Source organism: Papilio polytes, unplaced genomic scaffold, assembly GCF_000836215.1.
Source record: "Papilio polytes unplaced genomic scaffold, Ppol_1.0 DF823693.1, whole genome shotgun sequence".
In the NCBI taxonomy this organism is placed as follows: Eukaryota; Metazoa; Arthropoda; class Insecta; order Lepidoptera; family Papilionidae; genus Papilio; species Papilio polytes.
Window position 1 is genome coordinate 566,518 of NW_013525511.1, and position 23,114 is coordinate 589,631.

A 23,114-nucleotide genomic window follows, 5' to 3' on the forward strand; every position below is an offset into this window, starting at 1 on the left:
AATAAACAGAGACAACGATATTACAGCTATGAAACATTGTAATTTCACATATTTACCTACATATTATAGAATTTTTATAACATCTCCATGTGTGTTTGAGAGATAAAATATTTATATCGTTGAAAATAAATAAAAATATTGCTTTTAAACATTTTTACTCGCGACTGTACCTCAAGAATCTTGAATAATACATCGTAACCAATATCGGTAAGCATCGTTCATCCTTTGTTTAATCAATTATTAAGTTGGTTAAACCTTTCGGTTTCAACTCGCAAGCAGCAGACATATTTTAGCAATTGTCAAAAGTTTGGTTATTTTCATGCCGAAATAATTTCACAGATACAAAAATAAACACGTGTTATGTTGGAAAAATTGAGAGTGATTTTTTATTTATTTCTAACGTTGTTCATACCTTATTTATTGCAAGAATATATTTCTGCAATTTTAATAAGCAAAGTTAGAGAGTGCAACTGTCGTTCATGTGACAGATATTAAAGATGGCGCTAAATTGTTTATTGGTTATTATATTCTTCAATTTGGACTGTGTTATATCTGAAATAAGTTTAAGATTCAGTGAGTATACGTAAATTTGTATATTTTAAAGCAACTTTGGCACAACTTTTAAATACATTTGTCTAATTGGTATTATTGTTTATGAACATGGACGTCGTGAAATTAACAGACACTAACATAACATATAATGTTAACTGTACAAAATTAGACGGCGTTAAAAAAAAAACAAAAGATTATTAAAACATAATAAAATCATAATTTGTTGCACAGAACACTTATTTCCTATTTTCTTGCAGTATTTATAGTAGAGAATCATGAATTTGATCTTCCCGCGCAAATTGGTGTTGCCATTAAAGCGACGGAGCAAGCAAAACCGGATGTACAGCTTAGCGATGCTATAATACAACTGGACAGAGAGAATGAAGAAGAAAGTTATAGGAAATGTTAGTTTTTTATTACTTTTTTAATCTTATGGGTGTGAAAAAGCAAGCGGCCACTTGATTCCGACGAGTAACCGTTGCCCAAGAACATCCGTATTTGCCATAAAGAGTCCTATGCGTCTCCTACACTGTTGAATCCTTTCCCTTCCCATCCTTTCCTAAAGAATTTGACGAAATTTATGCCTCTGAGTCACATCCGACATTCACTAAAATCACCTTATTTTCCAGTATGTTCCGCTCTCGCTAAAGGAGTTACCATTATTATCGACGTGTCCTGGTCTCCATGGGAGATGGTGGATCAGCTCGGTATACCAGTACTACGTACGTCCTTGTCTTCGCAGCAATTAGTGACAGCCCTTGATGGTTATTTGGAATCTAGGAATGCGACTGACGCGGCTTTACTATTGGAGAATGAAAATGGTAGCGTATAAACGAATGATTTTAAATGTTTCTAATCTATATTAATACTAGTTTTTGCCCGCGATAATTTCCGCGTGGAATTAAAAAAAAAAACAAATGAGTAGCCTATTTGTTCTTCCAGACTAAATACATATCTATGCCAAATTTCATCGAAATCCGTTCAGTCGTTTAGGTTACAAACTCTAACAAATATCCATCCATCTAAAATTTCGCATTCGTATTAGCATGGAGTAGGATTAAGTTATGGAATAACTCAAAAACTATTGGCTCGATTTCACCATTAGAAAGCTATCAGTGAGTAACAGGCTATTTTTTAAAATTCACGGGGGCGAAGTCGCGAGCAACAGGAAGTGTTTAAACACATTTTCGTATCAGCATTGGATGCGAAGGTGTGTCGCTAGTGTTTACGACAATTAGAGCGTGAGCACACCTTTGATCTATCGCATAATTGTTCAGTCTCGTTTTGATTCCTATGACCTTACGAGGTACACTACTCGACTGTTAGTTGTGAAACTAAACAGTTGAAGGCTGCGAAACAATCGACATCATCATCATAATCTCCTTATCCTACTCCCGTAGCGGCGCAACAGGTTTTTGTCCTCCACATAACTCTATCATACGTCATCTCAGTCACTCCCTTTTTGATCATGTCACCTTTTACACAATCCATCCATTTCTTTCTAGGTCTACCTCTACCGATGTACCCTTCCACACTCATAACTAACGTTCTCTTTGTAACATGCGATTCATCCCTCCTCATAACATGCTAACCTTTTACTCCTTACCTTCTCTACTACGGGGGCTACTCTCAAACTTCCTCTAATATACTCATTTCGTATCTTATCGAATCGTGTAACCTACACATCCATCTTAACATTCGCATTTCTGTCACATAGTCTCCTTCATCCGTTCCAACCGACAATCGTACAAAAATATCAAAACTGTTGTGCGATTGTCGATTGTTTCGCAGCCAATGCGACTGTTTAGTTGCACAACTGACAATCTAGTGGGCACACCTCCATATAAGCTTATATGAATCAAAGCGAGATTAAGCAATAGGCAATATGCATATGACGCCAAATTGTACCAAACTTTTTTTAAGTATACTTTATTACTATAAAAACAGTACTGCAAAGATTTTTTTTTAAATATAATGTAATTTAGTGGCAAAATTTAATCATTAAAAAGTGTCTTTTTTAAATTCTCTCGCTAAGTTTTAAAACGCACACTATTGGTCGAAGCAAGTGGCTTATCTAATATGGCGTCGTTGTGTTGTTAATACACAGTTCATTTACGTTAGTTTATATAGAAATACACTCTTGAAGTATTTTACTGTAAAAACGATATCAAAACCAACTTTAAAATAAAAAATTAATGAATAAAATTATTAATTACCACTTATTTGTATCAGGAATAATAAAAATGAATCGATTGTTGACTTTTTGACCTTGAGAAACTTGTGTTTTACGTCGAAGTGACATCTGAGCGTATGTTATGAATGGAATAGACGATTGACGTCAATTGTCTATTGACAATTCCGGTCGCGTTTTAGTCGCTCTAAAATGGTCGTAATTTTATTTTATTATTTTTAGCTCAATGGTTGAATATTTTCGCGTCATTTTTTTTCTGGTTATTTTATAACAAGTAGAATCGTTTAAAAAAAGAAAAAATACATGCATATTCCCTATTGTGCGACAGTTGAGTTGAAAGTGTTTGCACGACTATGTTTGACTAACCATAGTTTACTATTACAGATGTAGACAGAACATTATACGAGTTATTAGGCCGGTCTCATATACGTGTTTGGGTGCACGCGGGTCTTACAACAGAGTCAGCTGAAATGCTAAGATCTATGAGACCGGAGCCGAGCTTCTTTGCTATAATTGGTGACAGTGGTTTCGTTAGAAACACATATAGACGAGTAAGTATATCGTATTACAGATTTTTAAATACAGTTAAGCAATTTTAACAGTAGTAGTGCCCGCTTTAACATCTTAGCACTGCAGGGCCGGCACGCCCCCAGTAATACCACGACCACACAGAAGACAGGCGTGAAATGGAAGCAATTCCGTGTTTCGTCTGATGAGTGTGGTGCCGGAGACCTAATTTAAGTCCCTTTCTCTTTACCACCCTTTTCTTATAAGGAGAGGGAAGGGAAAGTGGATTTGACGGTGGAGGAGAAGCATAGGATGGGGAAATGTTCTCTTTATGTGCGTCTCCTCTTCTGTCGGATACGGGTAGGCAACGCATCTGCAATTGCGGATGTCTATGGGCAGCGGTCTCTTCGCCATTTTGGCAGATTCAGAAGGCCGCTTGCTCGTTTGCCACCTTATGTTATAAAAAAAAATCCGCGGTGAGCCACTTTCAGTATTGCTTTGTTGAAATGAGATAAATTCCGCCTCACTAATATGCAATTAGGTAACAGTTAGTTGCGCAAACGACGGGATAATAGTAAATAAGCAAAGTAAGCAAAAAATACCCCAATTCGTAACGCGATTTGGGTTAAACTATTTAACTACGCTATAGTCTTTGACTTTAAAAATAAAAAAAAAATGGGACCGACCTGCAAGCACTACCTCTCGGATTAGAAAAGATTTTTCAAAATCGGTCTACCAGGGGCGAAGTTATGCCGTAACACATATAAAAAAACATACGGACGATGTGAGTACCGCATTCTTTTGGGATGTCGGGCAAAAATACAATCAGCCGTGCAATGAGCAACCTTCCTCCAAACACGTACAATAACGAATGATTTTATTGTCCCCTTGATTTAGCAGTGAATTTTTCACGCCTTTTGCAAAACGATTGAATAGAGTGAAGTTACTTTTTTGACCGACTTCCCAAAAGAAAGAGTACCCAATTCGTCTGTATGTTTTTTATGTGTGTCACGGCATAACTCCGCCGCTAGTGGACCGATTTTGATAATTCTTTTATATCCGAAAGGTAGTGCTTGCAGGTGGGTCCCATTTTTTTGTTTTGCTTTTTGTTCGTATTCCTTTAAATAATACATTAGTGAAATTGGATTTTTGTTTGTTAAATCCTTCAAATTAATAATTCCTTATCGTAGGCGGTAAAAGAGAAGCTAGTACTACGAGAGTATCGTTGGAACCTCGTCATCACAGACTACACAGGTCACTTCGATGTGACACAGCTGGTACTTCCAGCTGTTATCTTACACCTGGATGCTACAGAGTGCTGTAAACTGCTAGCTCTGGACACCTGCGTCTGCCCTGAGGGTTTTCCGGTAAATATCTATAGTTGAGGGGTGGTAGGAGATAGGAGGGTGATGACCCTTCTACCCTCTACCTACCTCACATGCTAACCCATGGTCGTAACCAGGGGAGGTTAGCTGCCTCTCCCCATCCGTCACTCAATTTGTATTTCCTCTGATTTTTCAACAACCAGTGTATTTCCACATTATCTTCTAGAGGAAGCAGTACATCCTTAACAATCTTCTGCAATTCCTAGTAGACATATTCAGGAAGGTACCGGATAGTTCTCCTTCTGTTATAAGATGTGATGAATCTAGCAAAGAAAAGACAGATGATGGATTTTATGAGCTACTGTCTGCGGAGACGTACGGGAATGATAGTTTGTTCTTTTGGAATGGCGAAAGGTAAGTGAGAGGCTCGGACCCTATCTTAAGTTAATGACTAGGTCATAGTTAACCACGCTGCTTGACTTCACAACATCTATGAATTTCTTTAATGTTTGTTAGAGTTTGTAGCCTAAACTGCTGAATGGATCTAGATGAAATTTGGCAAAGATGTAGAGGATGGTCTGTAAGAACACATAGGCTACTTACTCTTGCTTCTTCTTATTTCACGCGAACAGAGTCGCAGGCGAAAGCTATTTAATAATTCCTATACAGATCCAGCCTTCTCATAAGATCTCGATTTATACTATCTTCTGCGAAACCTGGAGTATCAGAGACGGTAGCGAGCTGGTCAGCTGATGAAGAGTACAAGCTGTTACCTGATGCTGTACTGGAACCGATCAGGACATTCTACAGGATAGGAACAGCGCCTGTGAGTTGACAAATGTGTCTGATTGGTCAATTCGAGGTCGAAAATACGTACTTCTTACTAATATTATAAATGCGAAAGTTTAGACGGATGGATGTTTGTTAGAGTATGTAGCTTAAACAGCTGAACGGATTTCCATGAAATTTGGCATACACGTAGAGGATAGTCTTGAATAACACATAGGCTACCCAGTTTTATTTTTTTAACTCCACGCGGACAGAGTCGCGGTAATATATAATATAACTATACGAAAGTAAGGATAGATGTCTGTTACTCTATAAAAGAGCATAGACAACTTACTAGGTTTTATTCTTATTTCCGCGCGGACTGAGTCGTGGGTAAAAGATTGTTTTTATTAGCTGTTATGTTTCTTTAGTTCTAATTTAACTAAAAATTTTACATACAAAAGCAAGTAAAAAAATTACCAGGCTATACCATGGACTATGAAGAAGCTGGACTCAACTGGAAAGGTTATGTTGGACGAAGAGGGCAACATCTTATATGAAGGATATTGTATCGATCTAATAGAGAAACTTGCACAGGTAAGAAAGAATAGTATGTGCGAAGAATATTTAAATACAAATGTGGAGGTACAGTCGAGGAAATTCGCGGTATTTTATTTTCAGAAATACAAATAACCAATTAGTTTTTTTAATAATATAAGGTGGCAAACGAGTACGCGGCCACCTGAAACCGCTAAAACGACGATGCCCATAGACATCCGCAATTGCAGAAGCGTTGCCTACCCTTAATAGACGGAGGAGACGCACAAAAAGAGGACATTTTCCCTTCTTATGCGTCTCCTCCACCGTCAAATCCACTTTCCCTTTCCATCTTTTTCTTATAAGAAAAGAGTGGGAAGAAAAAGGGACTTTAATTAGGCCTCCGGCATCACACTGATCAGACTGTACGCGGAATTGCTTCAACTTCACGTCTGTCTGTATGGTCGTGGTATTGCTGGGGTGAGCCCTACAGTTCGAAGATGTTAAAGCGGGCTCTACCATTTAGTTAGCACTGTTATTTATTTTTAGACAATGGACTTTGACTATGAGATAGTAACTCCTAAATCCGGTGGCTTCGGACAGAGACTTCGTAACGGGTCGTGGGACGGACTTATAGGCGATTTGATGACGGGAGTGAGTTTTTATATTTTTTGAATCAAAGAATTTCACATATATCTATTATAAGCTACATTTTAACATTCCCCTAAAAAAAAAACGAATAGCTTAATTTTAGTAGTATCAAGTTCTTTAAGGCGAGACGAAATTTTCAGTTTAAAAATTAAGACAGTTAAAATATTGTCTGAATACACAGAGTTTTGACTGAAGAGTTATGGCCTGCCTCACCAAGTTATAAATTGTCTGATCCAACGTGTAAAGTGTGATGGAAATATCGGATTATGTTACCTTATCTGACAGTGGCGTCATTTTAATCTATCTGACGCTCTATCAGCCAGTGATGGGACAGGCTTTTAGATTGTTTAGTTAAGATTATCAGAACTAAACATGTGTAGCTTTGTTTATTATAGTTATTGTTAAAATACCGAAGTACTAAATTAATGTTTGCTACATTTTTATAGGAAACAGATATAGCCGTCGCAGCTTTCACTATGACGGCAGAAAGAGAGGAAGTTATCGATTTTGTCGCACCGTACTTTGAACAAACGGGGATCTTAATAAGTAAGTTTTTTTTAATACTTCTGCCTCAATGATTACTAGTGTTGTTTGCCTTTTGGACGATCGCTTCTGTGAACTCTGAAAATTTACTTTCTACGTCAGAAAACAACAATAATATTTGTTACAGATATCCTATGTCACTTAGTGATAATGTAGCTATCGAACATTGAAAGAATTTTAGAAATCGATTTAATAGTTTTTGAGTTTTCTCGTTACATATGCAAAATTTCACTGAGATCCTATAAGCTGTTCTATAGATAGGTAGGAACAAACATTTTTTTTATATCATAAGGTGGCAAACGAGCAAGCGGCCACCTGAAATCGAAGCGACTGCGTTGCCTACCCTTAATTAACAAAGAAGGAGACGCACATATATATTTCCCCTTCCTATGCGTTTCCTTCACCGTTAAATCCACGTTCCCTTCATTCATTTCTTATAAGAAAAAAGGGTGGAAAGAAAAGGGATTAAAGTAGGGCGTCCGGCACTACACTCATCAGAGTGTACGCGGAATTGCTTTCACTTCACGCCTGTCTTTTGTGTGGTCGTGGTATTACTGGGGGCGAGCCGGCCCTGCAGTGCTAAGATGTTAAAGCGGACTTTACCACTGTAGGTGCATAATAGGTTTGAACAAACTTAAATCTAGAAAACAAACTACCTCCCATAAAATATCCTCAAACAAGCCTTAATTAACAATTTCTTCCAGCGATCCGCAAACCAATACGTAAGACATCTCTGTTTAAGTTCATGACGGTGTTACGCACTGAAGTGTGGCTCAGTATTGTCGCGGCGTTGATACTGACAGGGGTCATGATCTGGTTATTGGAGAAGTATTCCCCTTATTCCGCAAGGAATAACCCTGAAGCCTACCCTTATCCTTGCAGGTGAGTAGGTTGGCTGTCTCACTGCGAGAGAGAGAAAAACGCAGAATAATACTTCTCCTAATATATCTCTATTTCATTTAGATGTTACCAAGACTACTCTTTCTCTTACTAACTGTTCCTCTCGAATACATGCCCGTGGAATTAAAAAATAATAATAAACATAGCCTTTGTTACTCACAGATAATAATTTATTTTCTAATGGTGAAAGAGTTTTCAAAATTATCCCAGTAGTTTTTGAGTCATTATACATACAAAAATACAAATTTTTCCTCTTTATAATATTAGTACAGACTAGCTGTTACTCGCGTCTTCGTCCCCGGAAAATTAAAAAATAAGAATAACATAGCCTTTGTTACTCACAGATAAATTACCTTTCTAATGGTGAAATAATTTTTAAAATTAACCCAGTAGTTTTTGAGTTATACATACAAAAATACAAATGTTTCCTCTTTATAATATTAGTAGTTAGATTACATGGGGATTTATTACCAGAAAAAAGGGTTACTTATTGTTGTTAACCTAAAAATAAATCAACATTATAAATACCAAATTTTTGTTTATGGTCATTCTCTTTAGAAACGTAACATCAAGTACTTTTATATAGGGAGTTTACATTAAAGGAGAGTTTCTGGTTCGCGTTGACATCGTTCACTCCGCAAGGCGGGGGCGAAGCGCCCAAGGCGCTATCAGGCCGGACTCTGGTGGCCGCATATTGGCTGTTTGTGGTTCTCATGCTGGCTACATTTACCGCCAATCTGGCTGCGTTCCTCACCGTAGAGAGGATGCAGGTAACAGTTAGAAATAGTATGAGTTATGGTAATTTTACTCTAAGGACTATCGTACCTCTCTTTCACTATCGTTCTCTCGCTCGCACACTAGGTTCAAGAACGTGACAATGAATCATTGTTAAGACTATTATTTCATTTGTTTTATTTGAATGAAAGACTGATTTTATAGTTTGTCTAAATAAGATAGATTAGTTTGATAAATGACGCATATGAAGTATCGAATTCAATTTGTATGAAGGTAAATGCCATACTTAATAGACAGGTATCGTAGTGACGAAACAAACACAAAGCGAACAATTTTGAACTATCGATATTCGGTTTAAATAATTATCGAACTCAACTATAATTACTATTTTCTTATTAACTAATTTATAGGACAATTCTAGTATTGATTATAGTGTAGAGAATTTAGCGATGACAGAAATAATAGCGAAATTCAATTTGATTACGTACGGCTGTAGTAATAATAAACATTTATTTACTCTCATTATTTGTTATGGTCATTATTATTTTGAGAAAACAGTGTTTTTTTTTATTTCATAAGTTATAACTATAAATCTATCGATTCCAACTTCTATAAGAATAAAAATCGAAAATCGATAAGATTCATGACTGATTACACAACCCATCCCTACTAAATTTGAAGTGAATTGTCAAACTAATCTAAATTATTTAGACAAACTATAACTTCTTAGATGTAAGGTAACTTATTAAAAATTTGCATTGTTCCTTTTTTATCTATGAATGTTGTGTTTGTCTATAAATGAAGCAGATTTATATTTTAACTGAGTCTACTATATGTATATTTATTTTATTCTGTGTTGTTAGCATTTCTATAAATAAATAAATAACCTATCGCACAATTGTTATGCGATTATCGATTTCGCGGCCTCAATTGTTTAGTTGAACTAAAAATCGAGTTATACCTCCATATAACCTTGTAAGAATCGAAGCGAGACTAAACAGTTGTTCGATAGTATAGTCCAAAGCGCTCTATAACTCACGTCAAAGATTAAAAATAAGTTACTATCCTGAGACTGAGACTCAGACGATGGTTTTTTTTCTAATGTGTTACTGAACTGTGGATGAATGAATAGTCATTTGATTGGTATTTCCCTCGAGTGTCATACCTGTTTAACTAGTTTTTTTTAAATATATGATAATGCTTCTATATATATATATATATATATATATATATGTAGCTATAATCATCACCAGCTCACTATGTCCCCATTGAAAGGCTCAGAACCTACCCTAAGGGTGACTAGACCATAGTTAACCTGCACTGCGGGTTGACTTCACACATATCTTTGAATTTCTTCGCCGATAGTGCAGGTTGCATCACGATGTTTTCCTTCGCCGTAAGAACGTCGGGTAAATTATGTACATATGAAAAATCGAAAATCACATTGGTGCCGGGATTCGAACCCAAGATCTGTAGACAAGTCAAGTGCCTAAACCACTGAGCCACCGACGCTCTTTTATAGTACATTAGCTGTTCCCGTGTGACTTCATTCGCGTGAAATTGATTACATTTGTCAAATTCAATTGCGATGTCAAAATGACATGACATGATGACAAAGCATGGCAATTATGCTTCCTTGATGTTGCCAACAACTTATGGCCTTTTTCCCACATTGGGGATTTTATTCAAAATATTTACCCCCTAAGTTTAATAGTGTGAAACTATATAGCCTAAAGCGTGACGTAAGTGTAGGGGTTTTTATTAAAAAAAGAATTATTCAAAAATGCTGTAATTGCTGACATCTTAGGTAAAAAAGAAGTGTGTTTACGCTTTATTATAATAGTATAGATAACTATAAAATAGTATATCTTCGTACAGACGCCGGTATCCTCATTAGAGCAGTTGGCGCGCCAATCGCGTATCAACTACACGGTTGTAGAGTCCTCTAATGTACATCAATACTTTATTAATATGAAGTTTGCTGAAGATACATTATACAGGTATATTTTAAGTGATTTTAAACTTTAAAAACATACTAGCTTTCGCCCGCGACTGTTCGTGGAATTAAAAAAACAAAATCAAGTAGCCTATGCGCAGCGCTAAGATTACGTTCTGGCCACTATCCAACAGTGAATTTTGGATATATGATGAGGAAAATCCTGTCGCCTAATTGCGAGATATGCAGAAAGCCAGAAGATATCCAACATTTGTTGGAATGTGAGGGAAACAGACGGATGCGCGAGCTACTTTTCCGGGAGGTGAAACTCAACTTAACTCCGGGAGTTGAAGCGGTTGTACGATTAAGCCAGCTCGTTAAACCCTTAGAGTATCACTTTGGGATTGATATGTCTTTCCAAAGATATAAACCCCCCTTTTCCTAACAAAAAAGCCTATGTGTTCTTTCAAACGATCCTCACCATCTATGAAATTTCATCGAGATCCGTTCAACCGTTTAGGCTACAAACTCTAACAAACATCCATCTAAACTTTCGCATTTATAATATTAGTAAGATAAATCTGTTTGTAGAGTTTTGTTACAATTTCTCATATTTATTGTATTTGTACAGAGTTTGGAAGGAGATAACTTTGAACGCCAGTTCGGATCAAGCCCAATACAGAGTATGGGATTATCCCATTCGCGAGCAATATGGACATATTTTACTAGCTATTAACGCTTCTGGTAAGTTTTATTGACTGCTGCCCGCGACTTCGTCCGCGTGGTATTAAAAAACATACGAACTATATAAATAACAATCTACGTATCCCTCAGGAATCGGACATTTCTCGGGGATGAAGCTTATCCCATGTGTACTCCAAACTTTGATTTATATCTGTGCCAAATTTCAATAAGATATGTTGAACCGTTGCAGAATGATTGAGTAAACATTAAAATACAAAATTAATGAATCCCACGGGAACCATAACTTTTCCCGGGATAAAAAGTAGCCTATGTGTTCTTCCAGACTATGCTCTACATCTGTGCCAAATTTCATAGAGATTCGTTCAGCGGTTTAGGCTAAAAAGGCTAACAAACATCCATCTAAACTTTCGCATTTATAATATTAGTATGATGATATGTCATTTTGGGATAATGTAGCGTTCTAACAATGATTTTTTAAATTATGTTCAATAGTTTTTGAGTTTCTTGCACACAAACACACAGATTACTTTGAATAAGTATAAATCATTGGTATTTCAGGTCCAGTAGTAGATGCGAAAACTGGTTTCCAACAAGTCAACGAGCACACGGAAGCAGATTTCGCTTTCATACATGATTCCGCGGAAATAAAGTGTGTTCTTTTACTTACGAGGGTGAATCAAAAAGTTCTTAGAAGTACATATATATGAAACCTTTTTGGATCAAGTTCGATATTCAAATTAAAGAGTGTCTATCACACACACACACACACACACTATATTTATGCACACTGTCACTTGTTTTTGTCAGTTCGTTCGCATGTAAAAAATTTTTTTGTGCAACGAGTTGCTAAAAAGTCAAAATTATGGATAAAAGTGAGTTACGTGCGGTGCTGTGCTGGCTTCAATCTTCTTACCACCCACCATATTCTCCGGACTTAGCCCCAAGTGATTTTCACTTATTTCCAAAATTAAAAGAGGAAATTCGCGGAACAAAATTTCACGATAATGACACGGTTACAGCTGCCGTAGAGGACTTTTTCGAGAGTCAAGAAAATATTTTTTTTTTCACAAGGAATAAGGAAGTTAGAAACGCGTTATTCTAAATTTCGCATTGGAGGGAGATTATGTAGAAAAATAAAATATTATTATTTAAATCTTTGCATTTTTTCATATTGATTCCAAGAATTTTTTGATTCACCCTCGTACTATTTATTTCCACACTATTTCAGAGGTGATTAAAATTTAGAAGTACAGTAGAAGCTTGATAAGTTAAAGTCCAAGGGAAACACAAAATATTTAAAGTTATAGAGGTTTTAAGTTATCAAGGGTCCATGTTATAGAGGTTTTGGGCTCTGATGGGAAGGGGACATATTTTTTTGAAGTTATGAGTTTTCATGTTACCAGTTTGAGTTATCGAGGTTCTACTGTAATTAGAAAAGGTTGTAAATCTTAAGTAACTGGTCCTTCGAGTCAGATACGAGGTGACGCGGAACTGCAACCTGACAGCAGTAGGCGAGGTATTTGCTGAGCAGCCATATGCGCTCGCGGTGCAGCAAGGATCGCGGCTGCAAGAAGATTTATCAAGGGCACTGCTGCAGCTACAGAAGGAGAGGTTTCTAGAACAATTGGCTGCTAAGTAAGTTTCAAGATGGTTTCCGGAGGCCTAATTTAAGTCCCGTTCTCTTTACCATCCTTTTCTTATAGAGGATGGGAAGGGGAAATGGATTTGACGGTGGTAACGCATAGGAACGTGAAATGTCCTCTTTATCTGCGTCTTCTCCGTTTATTAAGGTTAGGTAACGCTTCTGCAATTGCGGATGTCTATGGGCAGCGGTCGCTTCGACATTTTGGCGGATTCAGGTGGCCGCTTGCTCGTTTGCCACCTTATATTATAAAAATTTCGTCGCGCGATTTTGAGCTAAACTATTTAACTACGTTGTAGTCTTTGACTCCAAAAATCAAACAAAAAAATTGGACCCACCTGCAAGCATTACCTTTCGGATAAAAAATGAATTATCAAAATCGGTCCACTGGCGGCGGGGTTATGCCGTAACACACATAAAAAAAACATACAGACGAATTGAGTACCTCCTTCTTTTGGGAAGTCGGTCAAAAAAAGGAAAAAGACCTAAGTGAATGATGGACTTTATGTGCTATTTTAGGTATTGGAATGAGACAGCACGACAAATGTGCCCCGATGCGGATGAGTCCGAAGGAATTACTTTAGAAAGTTTAGGTAATTATTTCTTTAAACTTACTGAATATAAATGCGAATGTTTGGATGTATGTTAGAGTTTGTAGCCAAAACTGATGAATAGATGTAGAGGATAGTCTGCAAATGCTTATTGCGCGAAGGTTTCGCGGGCAAAAGTTAGTCAGATATGTGTCGCATTCTTTTATTGGTCCCTTTTCGTAGATACAAGAAAAGGTTGGGAATGGGATGAGGATTTGGAAGTGGAAGTGTCCTCTTTATGTAATACTGTTAATTTTAGGGTAACGTATCTGAATATCTGTGGATTGTTGACGCCTTGCTATTTTGGCCAATACCGATGGTCGCTTTCTCTTATGTCATCTGATACTGTTATATATCTATTTTACACTCGTTTTCTATACATATGGGCTATATTTCAGCCACTAAGGGTCACCCTCAGTGATTAACTGGTAAGGGACGTTAACTTGTCATCATTTTCTTATATTTAAGGTGGTGTCTTCATAGCGACTTTGTTCGGTCTTGGCTTAGCAATGATAACTTTAGCGTGGGAAGTATTCTACTATAAGAGGAAAGAAAAAAACAAAAAGCATCAAATCGAGGCCATAGACAAGACATTCCCGCCGAAGAAAATTAAAAAGAAATCGAATAGTGTTGCCAGATTAAGAAAAGTTAATATTAAAAATGTTACTATTGGTGATAAATTCAAACCTGTCACAGGAAAGGTTTCTTTTATTAATGTTTTGCCTAAGAATGAGTTTGTATCGTAGTTTGTTAAAAATCGCTTGTAGAAATGAAAAAAATTATATTTTATTTGTAATTTAAGATGTGGTCGCTATTTAGGGGTTTTTACTGTAATTTTATTTTTGATGCATTAGCAAAACCCTTTAGTATTTTAGTTTAGACAGGGCTGGTTTTATGGCGCCCCTTAATAGAATACTGCATAAATGGGCGCCCTTTATGTCGCCCCAGGGCGCCCATTATGTCGTCCCAGGGCGCCCATTATGTCATCCCAGGGCGCCCTTAATGTCGCCTGAGGCGCCCTTTATGTCGCCCGAGGCGCCATACCTTAAAACTGGTACTCAGTTTATTACTAAGTTTAACTTCATACCGCGTTTATTTGTAAGGCTGTCAGTATTTAGAGGTTATAGTTTTAGAACGAGGAAATAAATTGTTGTTTGTTTTTTAATTTCTTTTTTTATTAAATAGAAATCTGAGTGATTTCGTTGTTTTATGCACAAATTAGACATTTGCAGAATATTTGTATTTCAAATAAAGCGAAATTAAGGAAATTTCTTGTGTTTTATTTTTTATTCCCTTCCGAAATTTTTTTTTTTGGCAGAATAAGGGAAAAAATAAAATTCATTCATTTTAATAAACATTTAATTCAACAAAAAAACTTATTTATAACATTCATAAGTGTTTTAAATCAATCTTAACGTGGATTTGAAATGCGACAGTCTAATTCAATTTGGTAGATTTTTCCTACCAAAACAATTTTATAGATGTTTCCTACCAAAAAATTTACTATGCTACAAAATTGTTTAAGCAGAAAACAATTATTGCATATTTTAGTAGGTTTTGTTACTAAAGCTATATTGGTACATTTCTGTATAGAAAAAAATATCTTCCTGGCAAATTTCGGTAGAAAACCTGTCAAAACAATGAAATTCATTTCGGTAACTTTCTACCAAAACCTACCAAATTTGGAAAATCTACCAAAACCTACCAATTTTTTTTTGCATTACTTTTCCTACCAAAACACTCTCGCGGTAGGTTTTTCCGCCAACACCGACTTCGTCTCTAGAACCTTCTTACCGAAGGTCGTCTTAAATCTGTCCAGATTCAAGAACTCCCCGTCGTTTACTTCGCGTAACAATTTCTTCACCCTATCTTTAGAGCTTTCGACAAAACAAGCGGCCAATTTCATCTCAACTTCAGCATTCCTTAAACCTATACAGTATGCTCTGAAAACGTAAGTTTTTTATTACTAGATTTCGCCCGCGACTGCGTCCGCGTCGAATTAAAAAAAAAAGTTTCCAGACTATCCTCTACATTCAAGCCAAATTTCATCAAAATTTAAGCAGTTTAGGCTACAAACTCTAACAAACATCCGATATTAGTAAGATTATTAGCCCTGTCCCAAAACTGGCTGATAGAGGCTCAGATAGCTTAATGACGTCACTGTTAGAGGGAACAAAATCCGATATCCATCACATCACGTTGGAGTGTTATCAGACAATACTATTTGGTTGGACTAGACCTTAATGTTATAAAATGAAATTTTTTGATTAAGAAAACATGAACAGGGTGTTCATGTTTTCTTAATCAAAAGATTTCATTTATATTCATTTATATTGTATTTCTTACCTTGATGCTCTAGCCAATACTGCGGTCATAGCTAATATCTCACTGCCCGCTTCTGCCATCCTATTTAATTCTCTGAAATATAATATATTCAATTATTTTTTTATAATTCTATCTTCAACTAAAACAATATACAGGTTGTTTTATGAATTACTAGCTCTACTCGCGACTTCGTCCGCGTGAAAATTAAACATAGTCTATGTTACTCACTGATAATAGCTACGTATTTAATGGTGAAAGAATTTTTAAAATTGGCCCAGTAGTTTTTGAGTTATTTCGTTACAAACAAAATTACAAATCTTTCCTTTCACTAAAATATACTTATCTAGAACATATTGTTTTTATCTATACTGATATTTTAAAGAAGAAAGATTTGTGTTTTTGTATGTATTGGAATAACTTAAAAACTACTGGGACGAATTCAAAAATTCTTTCACCATCAAAAAACTACCTTATAACTGAGTAACATAGGCCATGTTTTTTATTACTTTTTTAATATCACTCAGGTGAAATCGCAAGCAACAGCTAGCCAATACTAATATTATAAAGAGGAAACATTTGTATTTATTGAAATAACTCAAAAACTAATTTCAAATTTAAAAATTTCCAAGCCAATTTCAAAAATTATTCCACCATTAAAAAGCTACGTTATTATTAAGTAATATAGGATTCATTTTTTATTATTTTTTTTTGATTTCAAAAGGAGGTACTCAGTTCTTTACATTTTTTCCCACGAGCACAGTCGCGTGCAACATCAATGTATATTTTTTACTTGTTATTTTTTTTCCTAAAAAATACTCACGTAAAAGCTTCACTAACATCCATCCCGTGTCTACTCATGAGAGTTTCGCAAGAAAACTTCATCCTTAGCACGCAGTATTCTAACTGCTGTGAGGGGGCGCGTAATGAGGGGTGCAAATGTTCTGCTAGGTATAGATTTAGTTTAGGGTCGTCTTTCTCCTAAAATGACCTAGACTGTTAATTTTTAATTTTAAATTAAAAAAAATATATTTTTTTAAGATTTTTTTGAAGTTGGGTAATATTTTTTGTGATTTTTTTTTAATTTGTTACTAAATTTTAATTAAATACATGTTTTTTTTATTTTATACAATTGCTTTGTATACTTGAGAGCGTCGGTGGCTCAGTAGTTTGAACACTTGACTTGTAATCTACAGGTCTTGGGTTCGAATCCCGCCACCAATGTGATTTTCCATTTTTCGAATTTTCATATGTACATAATTTACCCGACGTTCTTACGGTGAAGGAAAACATTGTGATGCACATATCTGTGAAGAAATTCAAAGATATGTGTGAAGTCAACCCGCAGTGCAGGTTGACTATGGCCTAGTCACCCTTAGGGTAGGCTCCGAGCCCCTCATTGGGGACATAGTGAGCTGGTGCTGATGATGTATATTTATTATACATAGTGTATATAATTAGTTATTCCCATGTGGCTTTTCCGCATGAAATTAAAAAAAATTACTCTTTACATTTGTCTCATTTTCAATTGCAAATGTCAAATTTTAATACAGAAATAACAAAGGCCTTTGACATTTAACAATTACCGTTATGTCAGCTTGTGCTTATAGGTTTTTCTAATTTATTTACCCCCTAAGTTTAATAGCGTGAAAATATATATCCTAAAGCGTGACATAAGTGTAAGGCTACTTATTAAAGAAAGAATTATTCAAAAATTTGTTGTAATTGCTGACATCTTAGGCAACAAAGAAGTGTGTTTACGCTTTATTATATTAGTATATATATTTACCTGATGTCTGTCTGCGAGAATCTTTTTCAATATAAATGTCGGGTTGAAAAGCGGGTTTCTGATTTGTTTGATTTCTTGAGACAACATTTTACCCGCGTGATGTATTCCATTTAATGCTAAAAAATACATTAAATATACAGGATGATGTTTACTCGAATGGATTATTATTTATTTTAAAACAGCTTCCGCCCGCGTCTCCGTCCGCATGGTAATAAAAAAACAAAACCAAGTAGCCTATATGTTCTTACAGGCTATCCTCTATATTTATGCCCAATTTCATTGAGATCCATTCAGCTGTTTAGGCTACAAACTCTAACAAACATCCATCCATACATCTAAACTTTCACATTTATAATATAATATAATATAACATAATATAATATAATATAATATAATATAATATAATATAATTTATTATGATTAGGATTTTAATGAATAAATTGAAAAATATATATTGTAAAACACTTTTTTTTTTAAATATCAGTTAATATAGAAGTATATTTTGTTTGAATTGTTATACTTAATTATTACATTTTTTTTTATTTTTTTTCATATACTTACCAATATACATATTAACACTGTCCGTAGTTTCTCCTGTTAACGTCAAAGATCTCATATTCTCCAGTAATTGTAAACATTCATCCTTCATTTCAATATTTGGTATAGCAATTAACTTCAACAAAGTGTTTAAACCATTCTCCGCTATAAAATTCCTGTAAATAATGTTTTTTTTTATTAAAGAAACCATAATTACATCTATACTAATATTATAAAGATTGTATTTTTGTATGTATGTATAAACTCAAAAACTACTGGGTTGATTCCAAAACTTCTTTTACCATTAAAAAGATATACTATCGCTAAGTAACATAGGCTATTTTTCAATTTCACGTGGACTTTGTGAGCAAAAAAAATTCGTAAAAAAAAAAAAACAATACAATACTAGCTGTCTGTAATAAATAAAAACTTAATAGTCTATGTGTTCTTCCAGACTATACTACATGTATGACAAATTTCATCAACACCCATCAAACCGTTCTGGAGTAATAACAAACATCCATACAAACTTTAGCATTTCAAGCTTACTTTTATATACTTATTTTAATATTTGTGCAAAAAGTACTAAATACATAATCTTACTAATCTTACTAATATTATAAATGCGAAAGTTTAGATGGATGGATGTTTGTTAGCGTTTGTAGCCTAAACGGCTGAACGGATCTCCATGAAATTTGGCGCAGGTTTAGAGCATAGTCTGGAAGAACATATAGGCTACTTTTTATCCCGAGAATAGTTACGGTATGGCATTTGCCTTCATACAAATTTAATTCGATACTTCATATGCGTCATTTATCAAACTAATCTCTTTTATTTAGACAAACTATAGCAAGATTTTTGAAACATGATGTATATGTTGCTTATAACAAAAAAGAAGTTTTTGTTTATTTGAGTGTTCTTGTAATCTCAAAAAAGGTAGTACTTTGACCTTTCACACGAAGGTAGCTAATTTAAATGAGAATTGTCTTGTAATTTCACATTTGAAAGAACAGTTATTGTTATGAGACGATGGGGACATAAACCGGAAAGTGTTAAGAATGAATGTGGAAGGCTACAAAGGAAGACCGAAGAAAGTATGGATTGTGTGAAATATATGCTTAAGAAAGGAGTGGATTCAAATATGGCTGATAGAGATGTATGGAGCAGCACATCATGCCGACCCTCCATAAGGGATAAGGGCAAGTGAATGATATAAAAGAACAGTTATCAAGTTAACCTGCACATAGCCATTTCCAGTTCAGCATCAGGCTCCACGTATCCATCTAGAAGACCAGCTGTGAAGTATTCAGAACTTTCTGACGCGTAAATATTAAGAAGCGCATCTCCTATCACTGAACGAATCGTTGACACTTCTGACATCGGCTTACCTGTCAAATAAACTATTTAAAATGGCATGTCCCACAACTGGCCGATAGAGGGTCAGATAGCTTAAAGCCAGGATAGTGTTTAAGGCAGTCACTTAAACACTATTCTGGCTTACCCATCTGATTAAGTAAATAGTTAGAGTATATAGGTTCCAGTTATGGGTTATCACTGCTTCCCAACAAAGCCCCTTGTAGAAGTTATTAAAAAAAAATACCTGAAAATGTCCTAGGTGATAAATACTCAGTGACAGTTTTCACGGCTTGCAGTAAACTAGATCTGCATAGCAAAGCTGTGTAAAGTCTTGACACACCTAGTGTTTTAGCTAAATTTTCTTCTGTAGCCATATCTAGGGGTAATGCTGGAAAAAAACAAGTAAATATATACTAATCACACTAATATTATAAATGCGAAAGTTGAGATGGATGTTTGTTAGAGTTTGTAGCCTAAACGGCTGAATGGATCTCTGTGAAATTTGGTACAGATGTAGATAATAGTCTGGAAGAACACATAGGCTACTCACTTTCGTTTTTTTTAGTCGAGAGAGTCGCGGGAAAAAGCTAGTAATAATTCAAATAAATATATACTACATATTTAAATAAAATTCAATATTTTTCAATAAGTCGCAAACAAAAGGCAAATCTATTTTTCGTTCCCATCCTTTCCTCATAAGAAAAGGGTGGAAAGGGAAAGAGAATAAAATGAGGCCTCCGGCACCACACACATCAGACTGTACGCGGAATTGCTTCTACTTCACGCCACTTCTGTGTGGTCGTGGTATTACTGGGGGCGAGCCGGCCCCGTGCGAAGATGTTAAAGCGGGCTCTACCACTGTAAAACATACATCTAAACTTTTATAAGATACCTGGTGTCTTCAGAAACGTGACATATGTTCCGTTATAATTGACGCCATGAGCTCCGGGATGTACTAAGAACATCTTAAGACGAGTGGTATCAACTATGCTTAAAACTAAGTAGTATTCAGATTTATGCAGACATATCTTTTCTCCCGATATTCTCCATATACCTGAAATAATAACGAAATATGTCACTCTGTAAGGGATGGCAGTGGTGCAGCAAAATAAAACAACGAGTTTCACAAAATGGGTGCGCACAGTTCGCCGGTCGACGTACAAGTTATATGACCACCCTCAAATTTCACTTTTTTTTATATCATTAGGTGGCAAACGAGCAAGAGGCCACAGGAATCCGCCAAAATGGCGAAGCCGCTGCCCATAGACATCCGCTATTGCAGATGCGTTGCCTACCCTAATCCGATGGAGGAGACATACAAAAAGAGGATATTTCCCCTTCCTATGCATCTCCTCCACCATCAAATCCACCTCCCCTTCCCATCCTCTCCTTATAAGAAAAGGGTGGTAAAGAGAAAGGGAATTTATTTCTTTCACTTAAACTACTAACTGTTTTTACATGTACCTCGGTAGAAATTAGTAGTTTATATTAACAAAAACAATAAAAAAGGCTTTTAAACTTCTATCATGAACAACCTCATACACCATAGTTAAACTCAATGTGGACTGACTTTAGGCAAACACTAGCTGTTGCCAGACTTTCAAAGCAATATTAAGATAAAAAGTAGCCTATAATATGCCCATCTATGTTGGCTACCCTTCAATGAAAGTATGATCGAAATTGGCCCAGACATTTCTAAGATTACCTGGAAGAAAAGTGGCTTGAGGACAGACAAAAAACATTTAAATGCAATTTTCATTATCAGACATCAATCTACAACATAATTTTATTTATTATTGTTAAAAAAAAACTTCCCGGAATCTGGAATTTTTCTATAGATAATTCAGACACTCCAATTTGGTTATATGTATAGATTAGGTAGATAGATAAGAAATATGTGAAGATGAAGATATATGTGAGGAAGAATGTTTCATTTAGGGTTTACCCAAAAGTTGAGGAAGGAAAAAATATGAATATAAGCTTGGTTTACTCATCACCAACATGCCCTTATTCCTTATAGAGGGTCGGCACACTATGTGCTGCTCTTCCATATATTTCTATAAGCTTGTTTTACTATGATTTTTTTTTAATTGGTATTACTCACCTCTTTCATCAACTTCAGCTGTAGTCCTAAAGTCAGCTTGTGATATCCTCTCAGCTACCTTCTCCCTGATACACAAGCCTATCGTATTATCACCAGATATTAAATCATCTATAGTCTTTTGGTACAAATCCTCTGTTAAACCAATCTTTAAAGCCTTTAATCCAACCCAATGATCACTTATTTGCTTGCTAAGCTGTAAATCTGTACTTATAGTTTCTAAATAACGCAGACTCTCTGTATGGTTGACCGCCAAACCATTATTAGTTAACGCAACTGGAGCTGCGTACATTTTTGTTCCTTTTAACGCATTTTTTCTGTCTTCTATTGTTTTATCCGGGTCGGAAAATACACGATCGAGCGCTAAAATTCTCTGATCTAACGCTTCCGACTCATCCTTGTTTAATATCTCAGGATAAGCTAATAAATCTCGGTTGAAAATACTGACGAAAACATTTTTCATGAATGGCGGAATTGCAGCTTTTCGGCGCTCGACGCGTTCTAGGACTTTCAAGTCTTCGAAATCGAATGTCTCGTCTTTAACTTGAGGTTGAGTTGAAGACTCACAATGATTACCAGATATTGTAAATTTTCTCGAAAACCTCTTGATACTTTGATAACGTACGGTGCAAATTTTACGGGCTACATTCATTTTGAAAAGTGAAGTTAACGTTTTGATCTAATTCTTTTACATGAATTTATGATAAAATAATAGTTTACTGTTGTAATTAAATTTAATTTTCAATATTTAACAATACGTAACATTAAACCTTTTAGGTTACTTTTTTGACATTTCTTTTGACACTTTTGGTTTTGTTTTGGTATCATAGATTCGTAATAATTTGAAGACTAAAAGTGCCAATTTTTTCAATATTATAATAAAATAGTTTTTAGGATATTTTAATAAGTTATGCCCATAACTTAAAACGTTATTAATTAACAATATCTTTTCGTAATTTTTAATTCGAATACATTACAACTTACACATTTAAGAAAAGCGCCATCTATATTGTGAGTTTGAATACATAATTAAAAGTATAGTCAGATTTCTCATTTTTTTCTGGAATTTGCTTTGAAAGCTGCCGATAACTTTTTATTAGTATAGAAATTAAATTAAGTTGGTTTACAATTTAAATAAAGTTACTATCTTATGTAAACATTGTTAAAAATATTCTCGATTTCAATATTGTATCTATTTTTATGGACTCTTATCTCACGTTCCTTTGCTATTTACATTTTATTCATGTTGTTTATTCCCGGTTTACTTGAATATAATAGGCGGATACAAAAAAATGAATTGTCTTTTGGGGGGAAGTTTGCATTTTGAAGATTTCACATAGTAAATCCAGTTAAGCTCATTGTTTTTATATAAACGTAAAACAATAATTACGTCAAATACAATGACAAACTTAATCTTATTTATTAAT

General features: G+C 35.2%; 2 protein-coding genes across 3 annotated transcripts; one reads left to right on the forward strand and one right to left on the reverse strand.

Annotated features, from left to right (window-relative positions):
* Positions 1 to 435: 435 nt before the first annotated feature.
* Positions 436 to 14,770, forward strand: LOC106103939 (glutamate receptor 3). 2 transcript variants are annotated; one of them, XM_013283857.1, is made up of 18 exons: positions 436 to 573; positions 810 to 956; positions 1,182 to 1,373; positions 3,128 to 3,294; positions 4,441 to 4,617; positions 4,802 to 4,989; positions 5,245 to 5,401; positions 5,827 to 5,940; positions 6,430 to 6,534; positions 6,978 to 7,077; positions 7,779 to 7,956; positions 8,561 to 8,744; positions 10,588 to 10,709; positions 11,277 to 11,389; positions 11,909 to 11,999; positions 12,824 to 12,985; positions 13,512 to 13,585; positions 14,051 to 14,770. In XM_013283857.1, the coding sequence occupies exons 1-18, from the start codon at positions 498 to 500 to the stop codon at positions 14,326 to 14,328; spliced, it is 2,625 nt and encodes an 874-aa protein (XP_013139311.1). In that variant the 5' UTR covers positions 436 to 497; the 3' UTR covers positions 14,329 to 14,770. The 2 variants fall into 2 exon arrangements, with proteins under 2 accessions (XP_013139311.1, XP_013139310.1); XM_013283856.1 differs by lacking the exons at positions 436 to 573; positions 810 to 956; positions 1,182 to 1,373 and adding an exon at positions 2,898 to 2,938.
* Positions 14,771 to 14,971: 201 nt separating this feature from the next.
* Positions 14,972 to 22,458, reverse strand: LOC106103895 (acyl-CoA dehydrogenase family member 9, mitochondrial). The gene is made up of 9 exons (XM_013283805.1): positions 21,691 to 22,458; positions 20,479 to 20,640; positions 19,831 to 19,974; positions 19,468 to 19,618; positions 18,255 to 18,406; positions 17,694 to 17,809; positions 16,728 to 16,885; positions 15,929 to 16,000; positions 14,972 to 15,525 (listed from the first exon to the last, which is right to left on the reverse strand). The coding sequence occupies exons 1-9, from the start codon at positions 22,337 to 22,339 to the stop codon at positions 15,312 to 15,314; spliced, it is 1,818 nt and encodes a 605-aa protein (XP_013139259.1). The 5' UTR covers positions 22,340 to 22,458; the 3' UTR covers positions 14,972 to 15,311.
* Between the last annotated feature and the right edge of the window lie 656 nt (positions 22,459 to 23,114).